Source organism: Anarhichas minor, unplaced genomic scaffold (genome assembly GCF_050575085.1).
Source record: "Anarhichas minor isolate MPS153535 unplaced genomic scaffold, ASM5057508v1 ptg000027l, whole genome shotgun sequence".
Lineage (NCBI taxonomy): Eukaryota > Metazoa > Chordata > Actinopteri > Perciformes > Anarhichadidae > Anarhichas > Anarhichas minor.
Window position 1 is genome coordinate 11,790,185 of NW_027466473.1, and position 21,579 is coordinate 11,811,763.

Sequence of the window (21,579 nt, forward strand, 5' to 3'; positions counted from 1 at the left end):
ATTGTAATACGTTCATCATTCCGCTATAGGCTCAATCACCACTGTGTTACCACTTTCAGTGATAGTGACTTTACAGACATTTATTTATATGAAGATATTTAAAGGAGCATAAATGACCCACGTTGCACCGAATTGAATCAAATGTTTTGAATCTTGGGACAATTTGTTTTCGACTGTTCCCTCATTCTATTATCAGCATTGTGATTGTTGCTGCTGGGAAGCCAAGGAAGAGCAGACACAGGGCCCATTATACACATTATAATAATAAACAGACTACTGTGGGGAAGAGGATACGCTTTGTTGTTGGCCTCTTCGTGCTTTCCACTTCCTTGAATGTTTTACAGTCTTGATTATGAATACAGTCCACGGCATCGTCCTGGAACGGCTCATTTTGAAACACTTCACAAGAGGTCGGCTGGAAAATACAGAATATATTTCATAGCATTTAAATCATTAGATGGTGAATCAATCTTTCTCCACTGAGAGCAGAAATCTGTCACAAACCTTAGCGGGTCCATGATGGTCTGATACCATTCATTTAGGATCTTTGACATGAAACAGTTGGTGATCTAGAGGACAGTCGCAGGATCTCAAATGAACTTCTTGAGATATACAGTAAGGTCACTTCTTCAATTCCAGGGCACAAAGAAATAATTTAGTGGGTAAATTAGGCAGATTTGGGATCTCATAATTGGAGCCCAGTATGAAAACGTCCATCATCACAGTGACACAAAGCTGCAGCATGTCGTCCGTTTAACTGCATGGACGTGATTTATGAATCTGTAAACCAACATTTTACACGTTAGACATCCTGTTAGTGACATATCACTTTCATAACTTTATTTATTCCCATTCTGGTAGAAGAAAATTCAACTTCAGATAACCCAAACACCGGCAGAGTGAAATCAACAAATCAATCTTCTTCTGTGTAATTATTACTAGACGGGGAATAAAACCTGAATGCCCACAATAAATCAGAGCGAGTTTTCAGTGTTTTTTTCATAGCAATCCATCCAATACTTTATATTCATCAACAGTCAAAATAGTTCACTTCAGTCATTATAAACAGTTGCAATATTTTGTTTATCGGGCAGATGAAATATGTTGATACTGTACTGAGCAGAGTTACATTTGTAAAGCAATAGTAGTTAGATATGAACAGTCATAGAAATCTGCTATTTGACATAATAATCTGGACTCACGGTCTCTCTAATCACTCTGTCTCAACTTTTAATCACATCTCACGACCTCCATTAGTGGATGGAGGCAACTCAGTCGGTCAGTTCGTGAGGATTCTGAGACAATGTTGAAAGTGAACCTTGATTGAGATCGTTTTGTCAATCCCTATATGGTCAATCCACAAGATGGTTCTAGAATAATCATTGTGACCATTCGTTTTACAGCATATCATAAAGGTGGTATTGCAACAAATATTTGACTCTTTTATGTACAAAAGCTGCTGCGGAGTGAAAAAAAAATAAATACATTTTTTTTTTTTTTATTTAATTGGTCTTCATTTCAGATCGACCACGATTTCTGACACCAAGGTTTTCAGTTGACATCAGTTAAATTAGGTTTTCCCGAGTCCAAAAAATCCATTTTCAGTTTTAAATGAACAAAACAAGGCATTTCTCAGTTACTTATGAAGATAATCAACAGTCACGGTTTTCACATCACGCCATCTTTTTAGGCACTTGCCATTTCTGAGCGCGAATGTCCAACTCTTGTCTTCATATGAGTTTTTCCAAGATTACAGCGCTTATTAAATGTAGTATCTCAATAAAGATTTAGGGCTTGAGAGAAAAGTGATGATGATGACCATCATCATCACCACCACCACCAGCAGCGCCACGGATCTGTCCTCTGCTTTCATTTGGTCCAGTGTGAAAGCTTGTTGGCTCTGTTCCCCGAAAAAAATTCTTTCCACTGGATTATGCAACAAAAGCAGCAGGAAAAGGAGACAATGAAATAGTCTGATGAAAGGGGCAAAAGAGCACAGCAGCAGTGGCCACTGCCATGAGTCACTGAATAAAGATTTTATTAATTTACACAAATCCTACAGAAATAAGTTTATAGAGATTCAGGACTTAACAGTCCTTAAATGTATGACAGAGGGCTGGTTTATGTGCCTGAAGGCAGTTAAACCGCTGATCTGTCTCATGTCTCACAGCTGTTATTCCAAGAGCGTTTTCTTGATTCAACCACAGCCTTTTCTATTTACACAGAGCATCACCAGTGACCTTAAACTGGTGCTCATATTAACTGGTGTTCATTCACACCACCGGCAACTCAATAAGACGGTGACTCCCGAAAGTCCATTCACTTCAGAGTGAAATAAATAATAGCTGATGTTTGACTCAGTTGCTTGGTTTCCTTATTTCTTGGCAAAGCAAAGCTTCCTGCAGATGCATTTTTGGATGAAACCACTAACTAGCATTAGCAATCAATCCCCAACCAGTACTGAAAAATGTCTTCTATATCTGCAATGTCTCTGGCATAGAAAACGAAGCAATCAGCGAAATCAAACTGGTCTTTGAGAAGTAGCGCAGGACCACAGTTTTTTTTAGTGGTGTGATTAAATTAGTTTTAGACTTGACTTTGATACTTGTTTTTCTTTTGTATGCTTAAGTTTCTTCAGGATAAGGCAGGGAAAGATTATGTTCAACGAATTACTCATTGATTCAGTCTATTAAATGTATGTTGTATTACTTGGATGTGTCTCAATATACTCAGCCACTTGAGACGTCAGTCAAAATTAAAAATGTAGCACCTTAATACGGATGCTGTAGGGTTTACAGTTGACCAGGTCATAGCTCAGTCTTGATCCTGTGCATCAGATCTTTCTGGTCCACCATGTCCGTCTGTCTGTTCCAGCGGTGGTAAGCCAGCAGCGCGATGTTCTTGGCCGCTACCGAGCTCATCTCCATCGCGCTGCCGGCCAACTCGATGCCATTGAGGTAGTAGAGATTGGGGTGGAGCTCCACAGGCGACAGTCCCTGGCTGCTGCCGTAACAAGGGTAGGCCTGCCACTCCGTCACCTGCACGGAGTAGTACGACCTGAGATTGAGAGGTACAGTAAAAGAGGGAAGTTGTTACTCCGATTGGTGCTACCATGAGGTCGTAATGTTTGTTTTTAGTGAAATATCTTGACATGTATTTGGATTGCCATGACATTTTAAACACACACATTCATGGTTCCATCGGGATGAATTGTGAGCCCATAACTTTTCATGTAGTACTATCATCGGGTCAAAATATTTACTTTGTTAATGACCAAATACCTGCAAAACTAATGCCATTCCCATCAGCCTCAGCTGTACTTCGTGGTTTGCGCTAATAAGCTAAATTTATACGCCAACTACGGGAAATTACGATGCCATTATTCACAATTTTCTGGACCAAATGACTAATTGAGATTGAAGATAATTGCCAAATTATGTAATCGTGAAAATAATAGTTGCGTCCCTGGCTAATACCATGATTACGTTGCCGAGGAGGGAGTGGCTGACCTGAACAGTGTTTTGAGCTGAGCCTTGTCCAGAGGTTGTGGTGAGAACACTTTATAGACTCCAGCCTCTTGTGGCTGCTTACGCCGGAAGCCAGTCGAGATGTTGACGGGACAAACACTTGCCACGCTGTTGAAAAACAGATCGAGCGTCTCGGTCGTCAAGACGCTGGCGAAGGGGAAAAGGCGAGGGTCCGGGAAACCAAAGAAAGACGTGTTGAGGTAACCGTGGACAATGGTTGCTACAGTGCTGTGATAGTTGCCGGGGAGCTCCTCAAAGGGAGGGGTGAAACCTTGGAACCGGACCCCGGACCGGACGCTGGCCTGGAGCGGCGTCGCCAACACTACGATGTCATACAGCTCCGATCCCGTCTCTGATGCTGTGGTGAAGCTCAGCTGGTACTGGGGCACCTCGCCTGTCAGGAAAACACACACAATCAAAGTCAACACTGTACGACATGATTCAGATACAAATCTATCTCCATCACTCCCCTTGAATCTACTAGGGATGCACGACAGTTTTGTAGCATTTAGAACCGAACAGACAAACCGAACAGCGGCCCTAGATTAGCCGTTTTCACATCGACCGCAGTAGTTCTCCTACTTGCTTGGCACGCTGGAAAAGATTCAGTTGGTTGCAATTTGTAACCTCACCGCTAGATGCTGAAAAATATTTCCGTGCTATCACATGGGGTGTCGGTTGCTGTAAAACTCAAATTATCGTGGCCTTTCTTAACTTCCATACTTGTGTCTGCCCCAGTAGTGACACGTTTTGATGATGCTTATACCCGGGTTACAAGTTTCTAATATTCTGCTCCTGTGGATTGTACCCGAGTAGATGGGCGAGATGGAGCCGACTTGTGCTTGCAGCAGGTTAGCGTTGGCCATCTTCAGCAGGCCGGAACATACCAGCTTGTTGCCTCCTTCCACCGCCCACAGGTTGTTCTGGGCACCAGCTAAAGACACAGCACCTGTAACACACACACACACACACACACACACACTCTCTCTCTCTCACAACAGACGGGGCCAAGTGCTGTAAACCAATTACCAGCTGCCCACACATTTTCCTGTTCTCTTGCTCCCATAGGCCACCCCATCTCACCTTTCTTCCCTCTCTTCTATTTTCGACTCGTGCTCCTCCCTTCCGCATCCCATCTCTTTTCTTTTCCTTCCTTTCCTCCCTCCCTCCTGACCTACATCAGCACTAATTTCAGCACCGCAGCCTTACTCTTCCCCATCTCTTTTCTACTCATCAACCCCCCCGTCGCTCCCTCCTCTTCTTCTACTGCTCATTTCTTCACACTCATCTGACCTACAAAGGCAGGGATGCTGACGTTCTGTCCGTAGTTGACCCTCATGACTGGCTCGACGACCTCGTCGATGAAACGCTGCGACACGCCCAGCTCCAGCAGCGAATCAGAGAGAGGCCTCTGGGTCATGTTGATGAAGCCACTCCCCCCAAGAGAGTCCAATAGTTCCTCCACCGAGCTGAAGGCATAGCCGTGGGCCTGGTACTTGTAGATCCTGTATTATACATGCAACAAATACTGAATTATCAATTACAGAAGTCAATTACTAAATCAGTGGGCCGATTGCCTCGTTCCTATCTGAAAGCCTAATCTGTGCAAAACCAAAAGACAGAGAAACAGACAGAGGGATATACAGGCACACAGTTGTTGATTTAGAGAGTGCAACAAAGACTAAATGATACAGGAGATAAATCACTTCCTGAGGGAGGAAATATAGGTCAATGAACAGAAACGCTGCATCTAAGCCTGGTTCATGTTTCAAACTGAAACTGAGTCAAAATAACATAACTCCAGAAAAATATTCATTGTCTTGGCCATATTTGTGAGGTTGTGCATATCTGAAACAGTACTGGCTGATGGAAGACTTGAGTTCTGTTGTTGTACTTATACAGACGTCACATTTGGAAAGTCACACACTTAGTTGAGGTTTTGCAGTGATTACAGCAGCAGGCGTAGGACATAATAAACAGCTCAGCATAGGTTTGACCCATTGACCGCCACACTGTGAGGCAGTATCGTGCAGTCATTCTATTCCTAAAGTAATTGTTTCAATAGTCTATGATTCAATTGAGTGAAAACAAAGGCGGCAAGAAAAAGGTTTAAACCTGAATGGCTTTGCTTGATCACTGGAGCAAATTAGTTTGGCATCATTTAAAAGTAAAGAATACTTTTTAGATCAGCTCTATGTTATCCTGGACTACCAGAAACAGATGGGAGGAAATATGGAGCAGACCAGGCAGATTAATCCTGTATTATTTTGAAGTGGTGCAAGTATAAACTAAACGCTTTGACACAGCAGCATAGATCCAGGTTTAGCGGCACCACAGCTACATCCTGTCGAGCAAACGGGGCACTAATATTTCTGGCTCACCTCATGAATTTCTCCATAATTTCCTCCACCCACATCTGAAGACGGATGAAGCTGATGCCGTAGCGCCACCACAGGCGGAACAGGTCCAGCAGGTACCAGTCCGTCTCCTCCAGAATCATCTCCTCGCCGTTAAACACTGCCGTCTTACCCGCCACGCTGCGTCGGTACTTTAAACCTGGGAGGTGTGGACACAGGATGATGCAAAGGACAAACACAGTTACACACGGAACATTTTCAAATTAAAATGTAAATATTTTCCTCTTTATACTTTACAAACTGTGATTTGACATTGATCCATTTATTTTTCTCTGAACCTTTCTGGACTTAATATAAACAAGGAGATGTAAACAGTCATGTGGTCCGTTTACTTTGGCAGTGCACTGAATACTGGATGCAGAACCACTACGATTTGTCTTGCTGCTTATTAAATTCAAACCATCAACCTTTCTTGACTGATGAGCACTTTTCCTGCTCAGCTTACATCTGCTGGAGGCACAAAATGAATCTGATCAAGCTAGATACTTATTTTCATCTCTGTGACACAGGATCTCTGTATTCTGCTAAAAGCAAAACCTATTTTCTTAGCTTGTAACCCTGAACCGATGTTTGCAGGTCCCACTGGGATTCACCTTTGTTACTGAAGTCCAGCTCTCGTTTTAACTCACTTTTGACTATTTAACATGCAACCATACATCCTTTCCTATAACGATAACTAGAAAAGGACAGACAGTGACTAAATTAATGCTACGCAGTCACACACTTACTGTCTTCTCTGCCTTTTAAAGCTTTGGGTGTCGTGTGTGTGTGTGTGTGTGTGTGTGTGCACAAACCTAGCTGTTTGACAAACTCCTGCATGTGGAGGTTGAGGGAGTGAATGATGGAGCCTCCAGACTCGTAGTCGTTGTGATTAACGGTTACAGTGGCAAGACGACCTCCGACCTCCCCCTTCTCAAACACGTCTACCTGGACCTCAGGGCCAAAGTGCTGCCGCAGGAAATGGGCTGTGGCACTGCCTCCTATCCCCGCCCCGACCACCGCTGGAGCACGGAGGATCAGAGGCAACGACAGAGAAGAAGAGTGAAATCAGAATGTGGCTTTGGAGTGAAATTTGGCAGAAAACGAATGACCATTAATCACACTGAATCGTTTGTACTATTGTATGGCATCTGGGAGTTAAAAGACAAGATAACATGTATGTTACTCAATATATAATGTATTTATATAGAATATAAACTAATCACAATTGAGCGATTAAAAAGTATTGTTCAGCTCTTAGTGGTCAGTTTTCATATCTAGAGCTGGAGAGAGGCGTGTACATGAGAAACAATGGTGTCTTTGAGGGGGTGTTGGGGTAATGCTGTAGTGGGAAGTAGGTAGAGCATTTTAGAAATTTCCATTTCAGGGTTTACCTTAAACAGCGCATTTAATATGATTCAATACAAAATCATGCGAGTCTTTGATTGAGATTGATTGTTCAAGTAATTTGACAAACAAAAATGCTCTTCTTAAATATGATGGACTTCTTTCTGTTGTATATCACTGTACAAACACTTTATATATTTGGGTTTTAGACTGTTGGCTGGACAAGATAATAAAAATAAGTGTTAGTCCCAATTCATGTTGCTTGTTCTAACACATTTTATTTTACTTTAAGACTTGACCAGACTTTAAATTGCAGCACAAGCAATGTTGTACCTTTGCCAAAAAAAGTAGTTGCAAAATGTACATGCACTGATAGTAATGGGGCAAACAATGATTTTCATACGATGCTAATGAAAAAAAAGTAGCTGTCAATCATCATCTATGGACAGGTATGCATTGAACTGTGAGACAGGAGGACTCAGATGGTGACAGGAGAAGAGTAGGTTTGTGTAAAGTTGAGCGGACTCAAAGGGAACACAATGTTCTACCTTAAAAAACATCATGTGATTTATTCATTTTATTTTTATTACACGGATGCTATATTTGAATAAATAAGTCATCACTGGACTCAACGTGTAATAAGGAAAACACGTACAAAATGTTAGCCCACGTTTCCAAGCTAACGTTAAGTTACCTGCACAACGCTAGCTACAATAGCCCACAGGTATGCACGTGGCGTTACATCTAATAACAAAAATTAAATTTACAATTTAATAGCAACATAAAAGAGGATTAGCTAACGACCACAAACGAATACATTCACTTTATTATCCGAATCAGACTAGCTTGTAACCCTCTGAATGCGGGCTAACAGAGGCTAAATTCAACAGCTAACTATCATGTTTAACAGTGCTTTTCTTGCCTATTTTAGAAGGCGGAGCTCCGTCGACATGAGCGGATCCCGTCGGGTCTCCGACACCCGACCACACCGACAGCACCACGCCGAGCAGCGGGAGAAGATGGCCGCCCATAGCGGCTCCAGAGCCGAGACAACCGGGAAGGAGAGTAGGCGAGCGGGTGCAGCGACAGTTAGCACATGAGGTCAATGCTAACGTTAGCTCCTTTATTTCCTCTTTTCTTTACACCGACTGTAACGTTATGTTCACAACAACGGATTGCACGTCAGTGGAATCTGTCGCTGTAAATGAGTGGGACTGAGTTTTAAACGGGGTCGCGATACATACTGCACAGAAGATGTCTTTAATGGCTCTACAGCTCAATTCTCCAATCAATGGTCGTTCAAATCCACGTCCGGAAACATCACGTGATTAGAAAGAGACCTCGTTTCGACCAATCACAGCCGTGAACGCAAGATATCTATGTACGCACTCTTGTACATTTTATTTTTACCATTTCCAACGTGTTGTAGTTGGACGGATTAGCTGTATGCTTAAAACTCTTTGTAAAATAATGTTCCGAAACCTCACTGGAGTGAATGAATGAGAAATTAACTCGTTGACCAATTTAAATATTATATCATCCTCCACGGAGAAAACATGTCACCCTCAATGTATTAGGTTAGGGTTGATTTCTCCTTATATATCAGCGCTTCCTTCAGTAACATTTACACAAGAGTGTAAGTAGACTACATGTGAGGTGTTCATTTAGAAAAGAAAATCCACAGGACGACATATTGAAAAACAGTGGAAGTTGCCTTTATTTCATTCAACAGAGAAACTGCTGCAACATCAGAGTAAACCACTGAGCAGAAACTAACATTCACACTGAGCCGCTGAAACAAATGACTGGCAAAGTGGAGCAGTAAGGCTTAAGGACGCCTCAGACACATGCACGCACGCACACTCCATACACAAACGCAGTCGCACAATCCATTCACAAACGCAGTCGCACAATCCATTCACAAACGCAGTCGCGCACACTGACACACGCTTTCTCACACACGCTCGTCGTCGTCATTTACATCAGCTATCTTACACCTCTATTGCTGCTCGGGCAGCAGCCTCATCACTATCCCTCTCCCTCTAATGTGGCCGGTCAGAGGTGAGGGCTCAGGTAACCTCTGCTCCCTGCTGTTGCCTTAAATGAAGGGCTATTTCAGGGCTAAGAGGCGACATAACACAGAGACCATAACCGTTCATCTCTATGGTACATCTCTAAGCAACTGGAGCCCCAGCAATAACACTGCGAGGCCAGCCGTGGGCCTGAAAGGCGGGGCTGAAGGTGAGTTTGGGGGGAGATCATGCTCTGGCCAAAGGGAGGGCAAGGAGGAGTAGGGCACCGGCCGGGAAGATGATGTATTGGTCACTTGGTAGAGCGTCGGGTGGGCTCTGAGGCAGTGGGGGGAGGAGGAGGACCACGGCGGTCTAGATCTTCAATGTAGAACATGATGAGCTTCCTGCGCTCCTCGGGGACACACTCCAGAACGAGGTACCGCTTGTCATTCTGAAGGATCTTCTCCACATCCTTCAGGTGCTGCTCAGACTCCTGGATCAGCTTTCTCGACCTGACGGGAAGAGGGGATGTGAGACAGGCAGAAGGCACTCACAAGAAGTACGGTAATACTATGAACAGTATCCTCTCTTTAGATTTAAGTACCTGCTGTTCAGATTTGGTCTCCTAAATCTCTTCATTAGGTACAATTTTATATCGTAACAACAAAGTCACTGTGATTGATTGTGTCTCACTTTGACCAGTTTTATCAGCAGTGATTGATTACATGTGCAACAAAAAACACTTTGTAATATTTGTAACTGCTGTTAGACACTTCTATTGCCTTAGTGATGTACACACCTGTATGTGATGAACTTTGTCTCCTTCAGCAGGGTTCTGAAATCAGCTTTGGCTGTGATGTACTTGTCTTTGATGTAATCTTCAAACTCCCGTTGTCTCTTCTGCAAACACACAGATTAACACATCAGACACAAAACTCAGATGAAATGGAAGAAACCGTTAGAGCCTAATTCAACTCACCATGAACACCTTTAAGACAGACAACAAATGTTGATCAATTCATAACCGGTGTTTGGATTTTATGAACAAGAAGCCGGCTGATGAGCTCATAGTTTTGGTCTTTCTAGATTATTTCAGTTTGTCTTCTCTAACCAGGAAGAGTTCTTTGCTTCTTTATTTTTCATCATTCTACTTCCTGAATTCTTGCAACGTAACTACAGTGTGCCTCAACCCGTCACTAGAGTCACAAAACGCAAGCATAACATGTCTTACTCTGTCGCTGGAGGAGAACTTAATACAGCGAGGGTCCTCCTTGATAACCTTCTTCACCTCCTTCCACGTGGTTGTCAGAGTGATCTACAACACCAACAAACAAATCCATTAATAAGCTCATAAAACGAAACAGGGATAAAGTCGATCATATTAATTGATAAAGAACATAAATGGACATGCCATCAACTGCTGCAGAGTGTTTTGTTCCTTCTTGCCATGCTGGTTGTGTGTGTCGGTGACCATACAAGAAAAAAACAAATGGAGACAAAATTAAAAGCTTAGTACAGATGGCTGGAATATTTTACTGCTTTTTGCACCTTTTTACTTCTCACCATGCTGGTCTCATCGAGTAGCTGCCTGAAATGTTCTTTCTTCTTCTTGGCCAGTGCTTCTACGTGTTCGTTAAACAGCTTCTCCTTCTCCTCTCTCTCTAGCAGTGACGCCGACTCCCAGCGATGGTCTTTTCGAAGGTTACGACGAGTGTCTGACCATGTCGCGTCTGAAGACCGTACCTGAGGAATAAGTGGAAAAAAAAACACCAGTCAGCCTTGTGCTCCCGCTGACATACTTGCATTTCTCAAATGTTCAAAAAATTTTATTTCTCCGTCAATCTGATCAAATTTGGGGGACTAAAAAATGACCAGTGACGCAAAAAGATTAGGTTTTGATGAAAATTCAAATAATTCACTTATTTTATCACATTATGGGGAAATAAATAGGCTGCAGAGCGCCTCACCATATCAGACATGAGCGCTTTGAAATGCTGGATGGCCTCCTCCCTTTTGTGCTGCTCTCTCTCTCGGTCGATCTCTTTGGTCTGCTCTGATCGAGCCTTCTGCACCTCCCGCTCCCTCTCTCGGAGACTAACCTCGATACGAGCCTGCCGCTCCAGCTCTCGCTCCTTGTCGAGGTCCACGCTCTGCGGAGGAGGACACACGAGGTCGGCATCAGTTTAGTTTTGTCATGCGATGTCAACAATGACGACCACGTACGAAAACGGAGACGTGAACTCGTTTTTACTCAACGGGAATTGATTAGCTCCATGTGAATGAAACCCGTATATGTTGTTGTATAGTCCTGAAATAATACAACCTAAGTTCACAGCTGCTGTCATGCAGATCACATGTCACTAGCACATTCCTATCAAAGCCATCATCCACCATGAGGAGAACTGCTCATACCTTGGCTTGTTTCTCCATGTACTGTTTGAAAAGTTCTTCTCTGAGTGCGGAGCTCTCCACAGCCTTGTATCGTGGGTCTGTCTCTAGCCTCTCCTTGACTTTGCTCCACCGATGGCCGACCTCGATGTGCTGCTCACTTAGGAGATCATAGAAGTCTAGCTTAACCTGGGAGCACACACACACACACACACACACACACACACACACACATCAAAACCTGTCCAAAATATTTACCATCTGCAGGACCTGCAAGGCCTCATCTCATGGTCAACTGACCTCTTTCACCTAAATACCACCACAGTCGTGGTCTGGAGAGATACCATGCATTGACATTATTATGTGAGCGGGTGATACCTTCTCTCCTCTGGACTTGGAGTCCTCTTTCTCTCTCTTCCTTATAGCGGTGATGAATTCTATGAAGATGGCCTCCCGGTCCTTCATCTTCTCTATGGTCTTAAATCGCGGGTCTCGTCCGTGCTTCACTGCAAATTCACTAAACGTTGTTCTGTAAAGTTTTTTTTGGGGGGAAAAAAGAAAAAAAACCTGCAGTTTTAACTTTGAAATAAACTCTTCACCAAACAAACATAATACGTTAAATACTAATACTATATTGTGAAATTAAATATTGTGAGTAAACTCCCAAAAGGAGAAGATTGTAAAATAACTGTTCCATAAAATCATTTATCCGTTTCACTCGCGCTCTGAAATAAAACAGAAACGTCAGAAAACCTACTCTCGCAGAAGAATAATGTCATAATAAGAATAAAGTTCGTGATAAATATCGATACTCTCTTTTTAAACACAACAGCTGGCCTGTTTCTTTACCTTGGTGTGAACTTTGCCTCCTCCATCATCCTCCTGAACTCGTCTTTGGCCTGCATCAGCTTGTTCTTCTTCTCCTTCCTCTCCTCTTCTGCTCGTGTCTTCACATACTGATCGAACACCTGAAGAAGACAATCACAAAACTGTGACTGAACGATGGAAATAAATGGCCAGTAGGTGGCACAAGACTGTGAGAATGAGTAACAGTGTGGGGAGAGAGAGGGAAACACATGAAAGAGAGAGAATCTGAACCTGTTTCCTCTCTTTTGGGTTGAGCAGAAGGTAACGTGGGTCAAACACAATCTTATGAAGCTCTTTGTCCCAAGTCGAGAATGCAGACACCTACATGTAAGATAGATAATGCATTAGAAAGACAGCCCAATATCAACTTGTACATAATAAAGATTTTTTTAAATGTTGTAAAAACTTTTTTTTTTAATAAAAAAAAAAAAAAAAAAAAAAGTAAAACTTAACATTACTATGTAAAATTTCAGATATTTGCATTACCCCTCTCTCCAGCAGCATTTCTCTGAACTGGGTCATCCGGGCCTCGAGCGGCACTATAGCTCGTTCTCTGGCAGCTCGGAGCTCGGCCTCCATTGCTGCTTCCTTCTCAGAGTCCGCCTCCTTCACCTCCTCCTTCCTGAGGGTGAAACGGCAAAGGTCAAGAGAGGTGAGGGGGAGAACGAAGTAGAAAGAAAAGGAAGGAAAATACAAGAGAAGGTTTCAGGAAGATTGACGATATATTTTTTAGAGACATAAACTATTAGATACAGCTGAGGACAGACAGGAAAGGGGAGAGCGAGAGCGAGAGGGGGGACAACATGCAGCAAAGGGCTGCGGGTCGGATTAGAACCCGGCCGCTGCTGTCGGGACACCAGCTTAGGACATGGAGCACCCGCTCTGACAGGTGAGGTACTGGGGCGCCCCGGCACTATAGCAATAATTAAAGGAGACACGCATAACTTACTTCCTCTTTTTAGCTTTGGTTGGTTCCTCATCCTGATTTTCTTCAGTAGCAACGGCTAATTCTGGCTCCTCTTTATTGACACCTGAACACAGACACACATATTAAATTTATCATTAACGCCAATCAAACAATTGGCTTCTATTTCACGATTATCATAAGTGCTGCGCTGAATGCCTTGGTCACTGACTGTGTGTGAAGGAGCGTTTGTCCACACCTGTCTTCTTGCCGTCCTCCAGGCCTCTCTTGTGCGGCGGCTCCTGGATGTGCTTGTCGACGTCCGCTCGACCAACCAGCTCCTCGGGCCGGTCCCACATGGACAGCCGTGTTGTGGGGTTGTAGAAGAACACGCGATCATCACCCGTCCATACCACACACCTGATATTTAAAAAAATAAATAGAAAGGCATTAGGTTGATTTAAATAAAGTGGAGTAGAGTGATGTGTGGGCTGGGGTGTGCGTACCATGGCGTGCCAGGGATTGGGTTGGTGGCTACTGGTCTTGCTTTCTGAGCTGCTTTTTCCTCCTCCGTCATCTCTTCTTCTTTAGGCTCCTTGAAGGTGAAAATCAGTTATCATTACTATTGCATTCATACTATCAAACAATATCCTTACTATATTCTTTTATTTTGTGTGTGATGTATTTCAGAAGTGTGTCTTTTATTATATATAATTATAGTACATGTAGAATAGTAATGTGGTATAGATTATGAGCAGTGTAAAGCATTTCTTACACCAATGGCTGTGAAGGAGGTACTTTGTAAGTTACTAGTCTCAATCGACTAGTAACTAATAATGTCAAATAAATGTAGTGAAATTAAAAGTACAATATTTCCCCCTGAGATGTAGTTGGGTATAAGTATAAGTTACATAAAATGAAAATACTCAAGTACAGCACAAGTACCTGAAACTTGTACCCGAGTAGCCTAAATGTCCTTAGTTACATTCTGCTAGAGCACAAAACTGTTCACAAGAGCACAAAGTTCTTCATAGCTCTAGCCTCATAAACTTGCTCTCAAAGTGCACCAGATTGATGCATAACATTGTAAAATGTGCAGCAACAATGCACCTTGGAATTAAAAGATTTGAGTTGTTTTTTTGTACAATCAGGTAATTCAACCAGTCGCATACCTCTTTCACATTGTTAGTGTTTTCTGCTTTGTTTTCCTCCTCCATCTCCATCTCCATCGCCTCGGCTTCCTCCTGGGCCAGACGCTCCTTGAGCCGTTCTGCTTCTTTCTCTGAAGACAGCGTGGAGAAAAGGCAACGCACAAACAGTGAGGTAACTACAAGAAGTGTAGTGCAGCTCAACAAAGGCAGCTCGTCAATCATCAATTCTGCCAGGGCTTCATGTTCTGGAAGTGTAGCTGCTGCAAGTGACCCTGGTAAGTCTTAGGACAGATAATGTTGGCTCGGAGGTAAAAGCTCGTCTTACAAATGTGGTGCTAATGAGAAGAAAAACAAAGTGGGTAAAGCTTTTAATAAAGGTGATACTGGAAACCAACCCAACCCAGCACCCATCATCCACCAAATCCATTTATGTTCCACTACAGGCCTTGCAGATCATCTCATCATGTTGGAGCTGGCAAAGATATTGTGTGTGTGTGTGTGTGTGTGTGTGTGTGTGTGTGTGTGTGTGTGTGTGTGTGTGTGCACGTGCATTGGTCAGCAGTGCCTACCTTTTTCCACCAGGGCCAGTGGTTTCTCCCAGGTGGACTCCAGTGTTCGGTTGTTGTAGTAGTACATCTTCCCATCAGCTGTTTTGTACTCTGACCACTCAGGGAGATGCAACGCGCCGGCCATGGAGGCGGAAGCTGCCGAGAGAGCCAGCTGTGGGTGCATCATGGAAACTAAAGGCGGGCCCATGCCGGGAAGCATGCCTGTCATTAGACGGAGAGGGAAAAGACAGACTGAGATTGGCGGAGGCTCGTCTTTCTGTCTTTGCCAAGTGGACTATACTCTAGAAAAGGCATTTGTTTATACATTCATTTGTGAAATGTCATTTCCCAGGTGAGAAAGAGAGAATAAAACTTAAAAAGGGCTGTCCCTCTAAACCATATGCCGGGTCATCTAGAGGATTAGATTATTAGACGAGTGAATAAAAAAAAGAATATAATATAATTTTGTGGAAGAAACGGCTCAAGTCTAAAGAACTCATTGACAACATTGGCCACATACACAAACAAACAAACAAAGCAGTGACCACACACACAACCACGCCACAAAGGAAGACAACACACAACCACAACATGTAGCCCGTACTGTTATAATCCTACTGAATCTCTACTTGGTTAAAGCAGCCAGCTAGAATTATGGGAACCAACAAAGGTTTTAACACGTTTCCATTTCACCAAACACACACCTCAAAATGACTGATCCTAACAATCAACAGCTCAGCCACATCTCACTATGTCTCTCATTTACCAAGAGCCAAACAACTGGACAACGTGCATTCATCATTTAGTGAGAGCTGAATACTCTGTTTGCACCAAGGAATAGTTTTTAAATCCTGCTTGTTTTAAACAAGAGAGTACTGGAAATAAGAATTCAGTTAGTAAATATCTTCTTCGTAAAAGAATAATCACATTAAGCCTTAAAAACTATCGCGCCGTGTGTTCTGTTTCTGTCTGTTGGAATGGAAGAAGAGTCCACTGTACACCGGATGGATCATGTTCACAGCATTCACCACCATGACACTGTTAGAGGGTTCCCATATATACCATGTGACTCATATAGACACCATTCACTACCATGCCTTCTACTGTAGATCTGAGATGCGAGCGGCTGGGTGTTTACCGTTGGGGCCGGCCTTTACACAGGGGGCACCTACTATCTGCATCATTGCTACACCTGCAAGAACAACGGACAAGCAAGCATCTGGGTGAACACAGCAGGACACTGGATATGAGCCGTCATGGTTTGGACTGTGCCTTATTGTTACGTCATTGTTATGACACTTATGAGCCCGTAACGTATTTAGACGTGTTGGGAATGAGCACAGTGTACATTAGGTTTACAAAATAGGATTAATTTGGAGGCTATTGCTACATTAACAATTATGATAAACATATATTTGTCAGCTTAATAACAATCAGCCCTAATCTAAAACTAGCCTCATCGGATTGTAAGCCTGACACTTCGTCCACAAAGAACACAATACACAGGGAGAATCAACAAGAATTCACTTCTTTCATCAAATGATGTCAAAATGAGAGAGAAAAAACAACAACAAGGAATCAAAGAAGACAAAAAAACAGAGAAGAGAAAAAGAAAAAAACATGAAAGCAAACACACAAGTGCATTTACATTAATTCAAGCCACTGCACTCAAGGCTTGTTGATGTTCCTATAATCCTCCTTCCTGTGATAACAGCGAGCGTTGGAGTCCACTGGCTACCTTCTGTTTTTTGTCATAATCAATGTGTACCCACATTGCCGAGTTTGTTTTTTCACAGACTGTAAACTGCATATCAGTTGTTACAAAACTACACTAAGTAGCTCATTAGCATCAGAGTAATGGAGTAATCTTAACTGCTTAACTTACTAGCAAAAACACACTTTCTCCGCGGGGTGTCCCGGTCAAGTTTTTCTGGCCCTTACATAATAGATATCTGCTGATACCTAATCCGTTATTTACATTTACATAGCAGCACCAGATCCATGTATTGACTAAATATGCATCTAACACATTGAAATAACAGGTGTAGCCTATGAAATGTGGCTGACCATAGCCTTCATGAGCAATTTAATCCAAATTGCAAAGGGCCTGGTTCAAAACTATTAAAATTAACAACTTCAATTATTGATCTGACATGGATGAATGTGTAACAGAGACACACAATCCGCGAGAGAGAAGACGTATCACTCTTAGCCCAGATCGGTCCCCTGACTCAGGACATCTCTAATTTCAACATGTCGGACTGAAAGTTCTTTCATGGAGCCTGACCAATAGATCTGCAAGATAGCTTATCGCAGTATTTTACCTGATTCCAATGTATTTAAACAGCAGTTCCTCTTATTAGCAGTGATAGCAGCAGCTAGATATTGTTTCTAGCTCTTAGTCTGTAGTTCTTACCTGGCAGAGGGATGTGCATGCCCGGCAAGGGCACCCTGAAAGGAGGCACCATGACAGGGGGGAAGGAGGGCATGTTCACAGTGGGCTGGCCCACACCGTGAGGCAGGCCTGCAGGAAGCATCGGCATGGTCTGCAGCGGCATGGTCTGCATCGGCATGGTCTGCAGCGGCATTGTTTGTAGCGGCATGGTCTGCATCGGCATGGTCTGCATCGGCATGGTCTGCATCGGCATGGTCTGCAGCGGCATGGTCTGCATCGGCATGGTCTGCATCGGCATGGTCTGCACCGCCGTAACCGGGGAGGGCACCGTGGACACAGTTACCACAGTGACTGGAGATACAGCAACCGTTGAGGACACTGTGGCAACAGGGGACAGGTCGGCTACAACAGTGGCTTTTGGATATAAAAACAAGTAAAGAAGATTTGTATTGTTGCTGTAGTGTGTGTGTGTGGTCCATATTAGACTGTGACCGTACCTGCGATGGTCACAGAGGGGGAGGGGCTGGTGGAGTCTGGACTGGAGGCGAGTGTGCGGGAGGGAGCTGTGGACGGGGCCTGAGTAAAGGAGGCTGCGGATGTTGTGCTGGCTGTAGTGTTGACACTGCTCGAGCTGGCAGCTGCAGTCACCCCAGCACTTGGACCCGACCCCGCTACAAGAAGAGGGTTGAGTTCAGACTGCTGGATGATCTTCACACCATCCGGTTTACTCCACGATGACTCTCTGGTCCTGGCGTTGTAGTAATATGCCTTTAGAGGGGATAATGGACAACAAAACACTTATTAGGAAACTAAAAGTAACTAGAATATATTCATCATCCACCCCCGTAATCACACAACAAAATGTTTGTGTATATTGTGGCAACCAATTTTGTTGATTATATTGACATTCAAGCTAAAGTTATACCTTGCACATCTGCTTACTAAGCAAGATTTATCCCAAAATGACATAGTGGCAGCACAAGATCCAGTCCAATATTAAAGATAATAATAAGAAGGGGATTTCCAAGTGAAATAAATGACAATGTATCATGAGACAGTGGCTACTTTAAGCAGTGTGCATTTCTAGTTTTCAAAACCTGCAAATGCAATCAAGTGATTAGCACCATTAACTCAGCCGTCTCTCTAAAGTCTCATATCATCAAAATATTATCAACAACAACCCCCAGTAATACCAACTATGTCTCTGTCTTAAGTGTTATATTCAAATATACTTTTGGAAAAACTTTAAAAGACTGTAAAAACATGAATCATTAATTAATTTTCCAGACAAGTATAGGGGCCCCGCGACATGCTTACATGTGATCTCGAGCTTACCTTTCCCTCGGGCGTCTTGTTCTCTACCCAGATCTCCTCTGTAGGGTTGAGTGCAGGGGCTCCAGATGCAGGAACGGGGGGCATCCCAGGAGGAAACAGCATTCCTGGAGGAGGAGGCAGGTTCCCCATGGGAGGGGGAAGGAACGGAGGTCTCTGCAGCAAAAAGATAAAGACCCAGTATTACATTTTCAGACTTTAAATGGAGTAGGGCTAGGAATATACATTGACCAATTAGAGTCCTCCCTGGTGGCCAGATAGACAAGCATTCGACTATTTAGCCAGCAGCCGGCACTTAAAACCTCTGAAGTCAAATTAGGCGGTTCAAGTCGTTGTATCATTCAAGAAGGAATCACACAGTGAAACATATTATTAATTTGATTAATTAGTTTGAGTCATATTCCTCCTGGGTTCTGTCTTGTGTCTTGTTCTAGGAGCTAGTACTGCTGGTATTCATGCCAGAGAGCACTAAAGCTTTCTTTAATGTCTTTGCAGACTCTGCCTGCCAAATGGCTTCACTAGGCATTGGACGTATGACATTTTCATGTAACAATTACCCAGGCCAAAATAATTGCGAATCATGATATTGACCCAATAATCAGCAAAATATGCATACAACTCGTCAAACAGCACTAAAACATACTGGAATCATGTTTTACCTTACATTTTGTAAATAAAAAAAGTATTGCATCACAGATAGGAAAGATATTTTCTTAGTGAACATTTCTTTTAGTGAACAACCCCCAGCATTAATAAAGGGTAAAAAATAGCAACATTGTGTTGTTTTCTTATGTTCTTTCCCATCACAATCCGCGATAATATCCTATATCGTCCTATTCCTAGACTAATTTGAGGCTTTGTATTTCTCTGTATTAATGGCGTGTGTAACATCACTGCAGGCAGAGTTAACAGTCTACACTTCTACAAAGAAAAGCATGCATGTTGGCAACAATTACCTGTAGATGGGGGGGTCCAATGGGTGGAGGCATGCCTCCTGGAGGTGGAATGGGCGGCATGTTGGGGTCAAAGGGTGGACGTGCAAACGGAGGTCGCGGCGGGGGTCCCCTCATCATCCCAAAAGGAGGTGGCGGCGGCCGCAGGAGTGGTGGTGGGCCTCGTAACACTGGGGTCTGGGCAGGCGCAGGTGCAGGCGCAGGGCCGCGGAACCGTACTGCCTGCTGCACCATTCTAGCACACAACACAATATCAAGTTACAACCAGTGTTGTATGTGTAGCATCAACAAAAACCATCTGATAGGAGCACTTTGATCAGTACTAAACTTGTCATGCTGCAGGTAGATGTAATGCTTTAAAGTATCCAACTACAGGTACGGCTGAGCATCATAATTCATATTATGCCATGTCTATACATGTGGTTCTCAACCGTTTGCTACTTAAGGCTCATTTCTGATGGTTATAACATTACAGAGAACCACCTGCACAAATGAAAAAGAAACATGGTTTTGTTTTGCTATGGTTCTGCTGTTTGTACAGTAAATGAGCTGGAGAAACATGACGTGAGTGATGTTTATGGAGCCTTGAGGTGTAACGGAAGTATTGTTACTGTACGTTGTGTAGCTCGGAGGTGTTTATTATTCCATATGTTCGTTAAGGTGATATCCTGTTGGTCATGGTAACGTTACATGCTGAGATCATAAAACAAATCAAACACTCAAGATAGTCTCGTTTACTACTAACTAGGCTGACGTAAACAGAAAGCCAGTCCATTCAAAACACTGAATGGACGGAGTTGTGTGCCCCTGCTTACTAATTAATGTAGCATAGCTTAGCTAGCTGGCTATTGTACATTAACATGTGAGCACAGAACGCACACGTAAGATAGGAGCCGTGTCCGAAACACACATTTGGGGCCTGGTGAAGAAGGAAGCCTGGTGAAAGAGGAAAACATCTGGCTGCCTGTGTTTACCGCGTGCCACGAGCGGAGAGCAGAGACGAGACGCTTGGCAACACAGGCTAGTTAGCTAGAAGCTAGTTAGCTAGCATGGCTACATGCAGAAGTAAGACCACTGTTTATCACAACCTCTCGACCAAAGCCAATTCTACCCAACTCAGTATGCAATGTGGGCTTGTGGTTAATAGTACACTGAGCTCATATTCATATAGACACATTAGCCGCTATTATCTGACCTGTTGTCGTTGAACCCGATAGCCTCGCTGTCGGTCTGCTCCGCCATTACAGGAAAATGTAACCACTCTCTTCCTGGAAACGCCCCTAAGTGGTTTCTGCTTCTCGTATTCGCTGAGCTTGGCTGTCAATCATAGCGCAGACCGAGTTCTCTGAGCTCTGATTGGATGGTGGTTTTCTCACAGTGGTTTGGCCAAGCAATCACTGGGTCTTGTTCTTCATAATGTCTTTGTTTAGTCCAGACGCAGGGTGTTGTTGATATTTAATTGGACTCTTGATCACGACCACTCTCTGCATAGCCAATTAACTTCTCTCTCTGCGGTGCTGGGTATTTTGTATGCTGTGGGTATTTTGTGAGTCCATTGTTATGAACAGTGGTGGAAAAACAACAAAAGTCCTAGTGGTAATAGTCTACGACAGGGGAAAACCACTGCACTGTTTTGGGATGTCCTGTATTCAAAAAGGTACTTGCATGAAAGTCAAATCCATAACAAAATCTGCATGCTAAAACCTTAAAAACATACCAGAAGCAAAATATTAATATCCACTCATGAACAAAGTTGTCT

At 43.3% G+C, this 21,579-nt stretch overlaps 2 protein-coding genes across 5 annotated transcripts; both read right to left on the reverse strand.

Moving 5' to 3' along the window:
- Window positions 1-1,059: 1,059 nt before the first annotated feature.
- Window positions 1,060-8,578, reverse strand: pcyox1l (prenylcysteine oxidase 1 like). Its single transcript, XM_076101165.1, has 7 exons — window positions 8,193-8,578; window positions 6,739-6,945; window positions 5,909-6,083; window positions 4,821-5,032; window positions 4,336-4,476; window positions 3,510-3,921; window positions 1,060-3,057 (listed from the first exon to the last, which is right to left on the reverse strand). The coding sequence occupies exons 1-7, from the start codon at window positions 8,299-8,301 to the stop codon at window positions 2,808-2,810; spliced, it is 1,506 nt and encodes a 501-aa protein (XP_075957280.1). The 5' UTR covers window positions 8,302-8,578; the 3' UTR covers window positions 1,060-2,807.
- A 385-nt stretch (window positions 8,579-8,963) lies between these two features.
- On the reverse strand, window positions 8,964-21,087 carry tcerg1b (transcription elongation regulator 1b (CA150)). Of its 4 annotated transcripts, none has more exons than XM_076101162.1 (22): window positions 21,016-21,087; window positions 19,824-20,055; window positions 18,871-19,023; window positions 18,033-18,303; window positions 17,557-17,913; window positions 16,279-16,332; window positions 15,162-15,362; window positions 14,614-14,723; window positions 13,948-14,036; window positions 13,701-13,861; window positions 13,487-13,568; window positions 13,024-13,159; window positions 12,769-12,858; window positions 12,520-12,638; window positions 12,049-12,199; window positions 11,695-11,859; window positions 11,250-11,432; window positions 10,846-11,025; window positions 10,694-10,732; window positions 10,514-10,597; window positions 10,082-10,182; window positions 8,964-9,794 (listed from the first exon to the last, which is right to left on the reverse strand). In XM_076101162.1, exons 1-22 carry the CDS (start codon window positions 21,060-21,062, stop codon window positions 9,593-9,595), a joined length of 3,207 nt encoding a protein of 1,068 aa, XP_075957277.1. In that variant the 5' UTR covers window positions 21,063-21,087; the 3' UTR covers window positions 8,964-9,592. The 4 variants fall into 4 exon arrangements, with proteins under 4 accessions (XP_075957277.1, XP_075957276.1, XP_075957279.1 ...); XM_076101161.1 differs by having other exon boundaries at window positions 13,674-13,861; XM_076101164.1 differs by lacking the exon at window positions 16,279-16,332.
- Window positions 21,088-21,579: the final 492 nt, after the last annotated feature.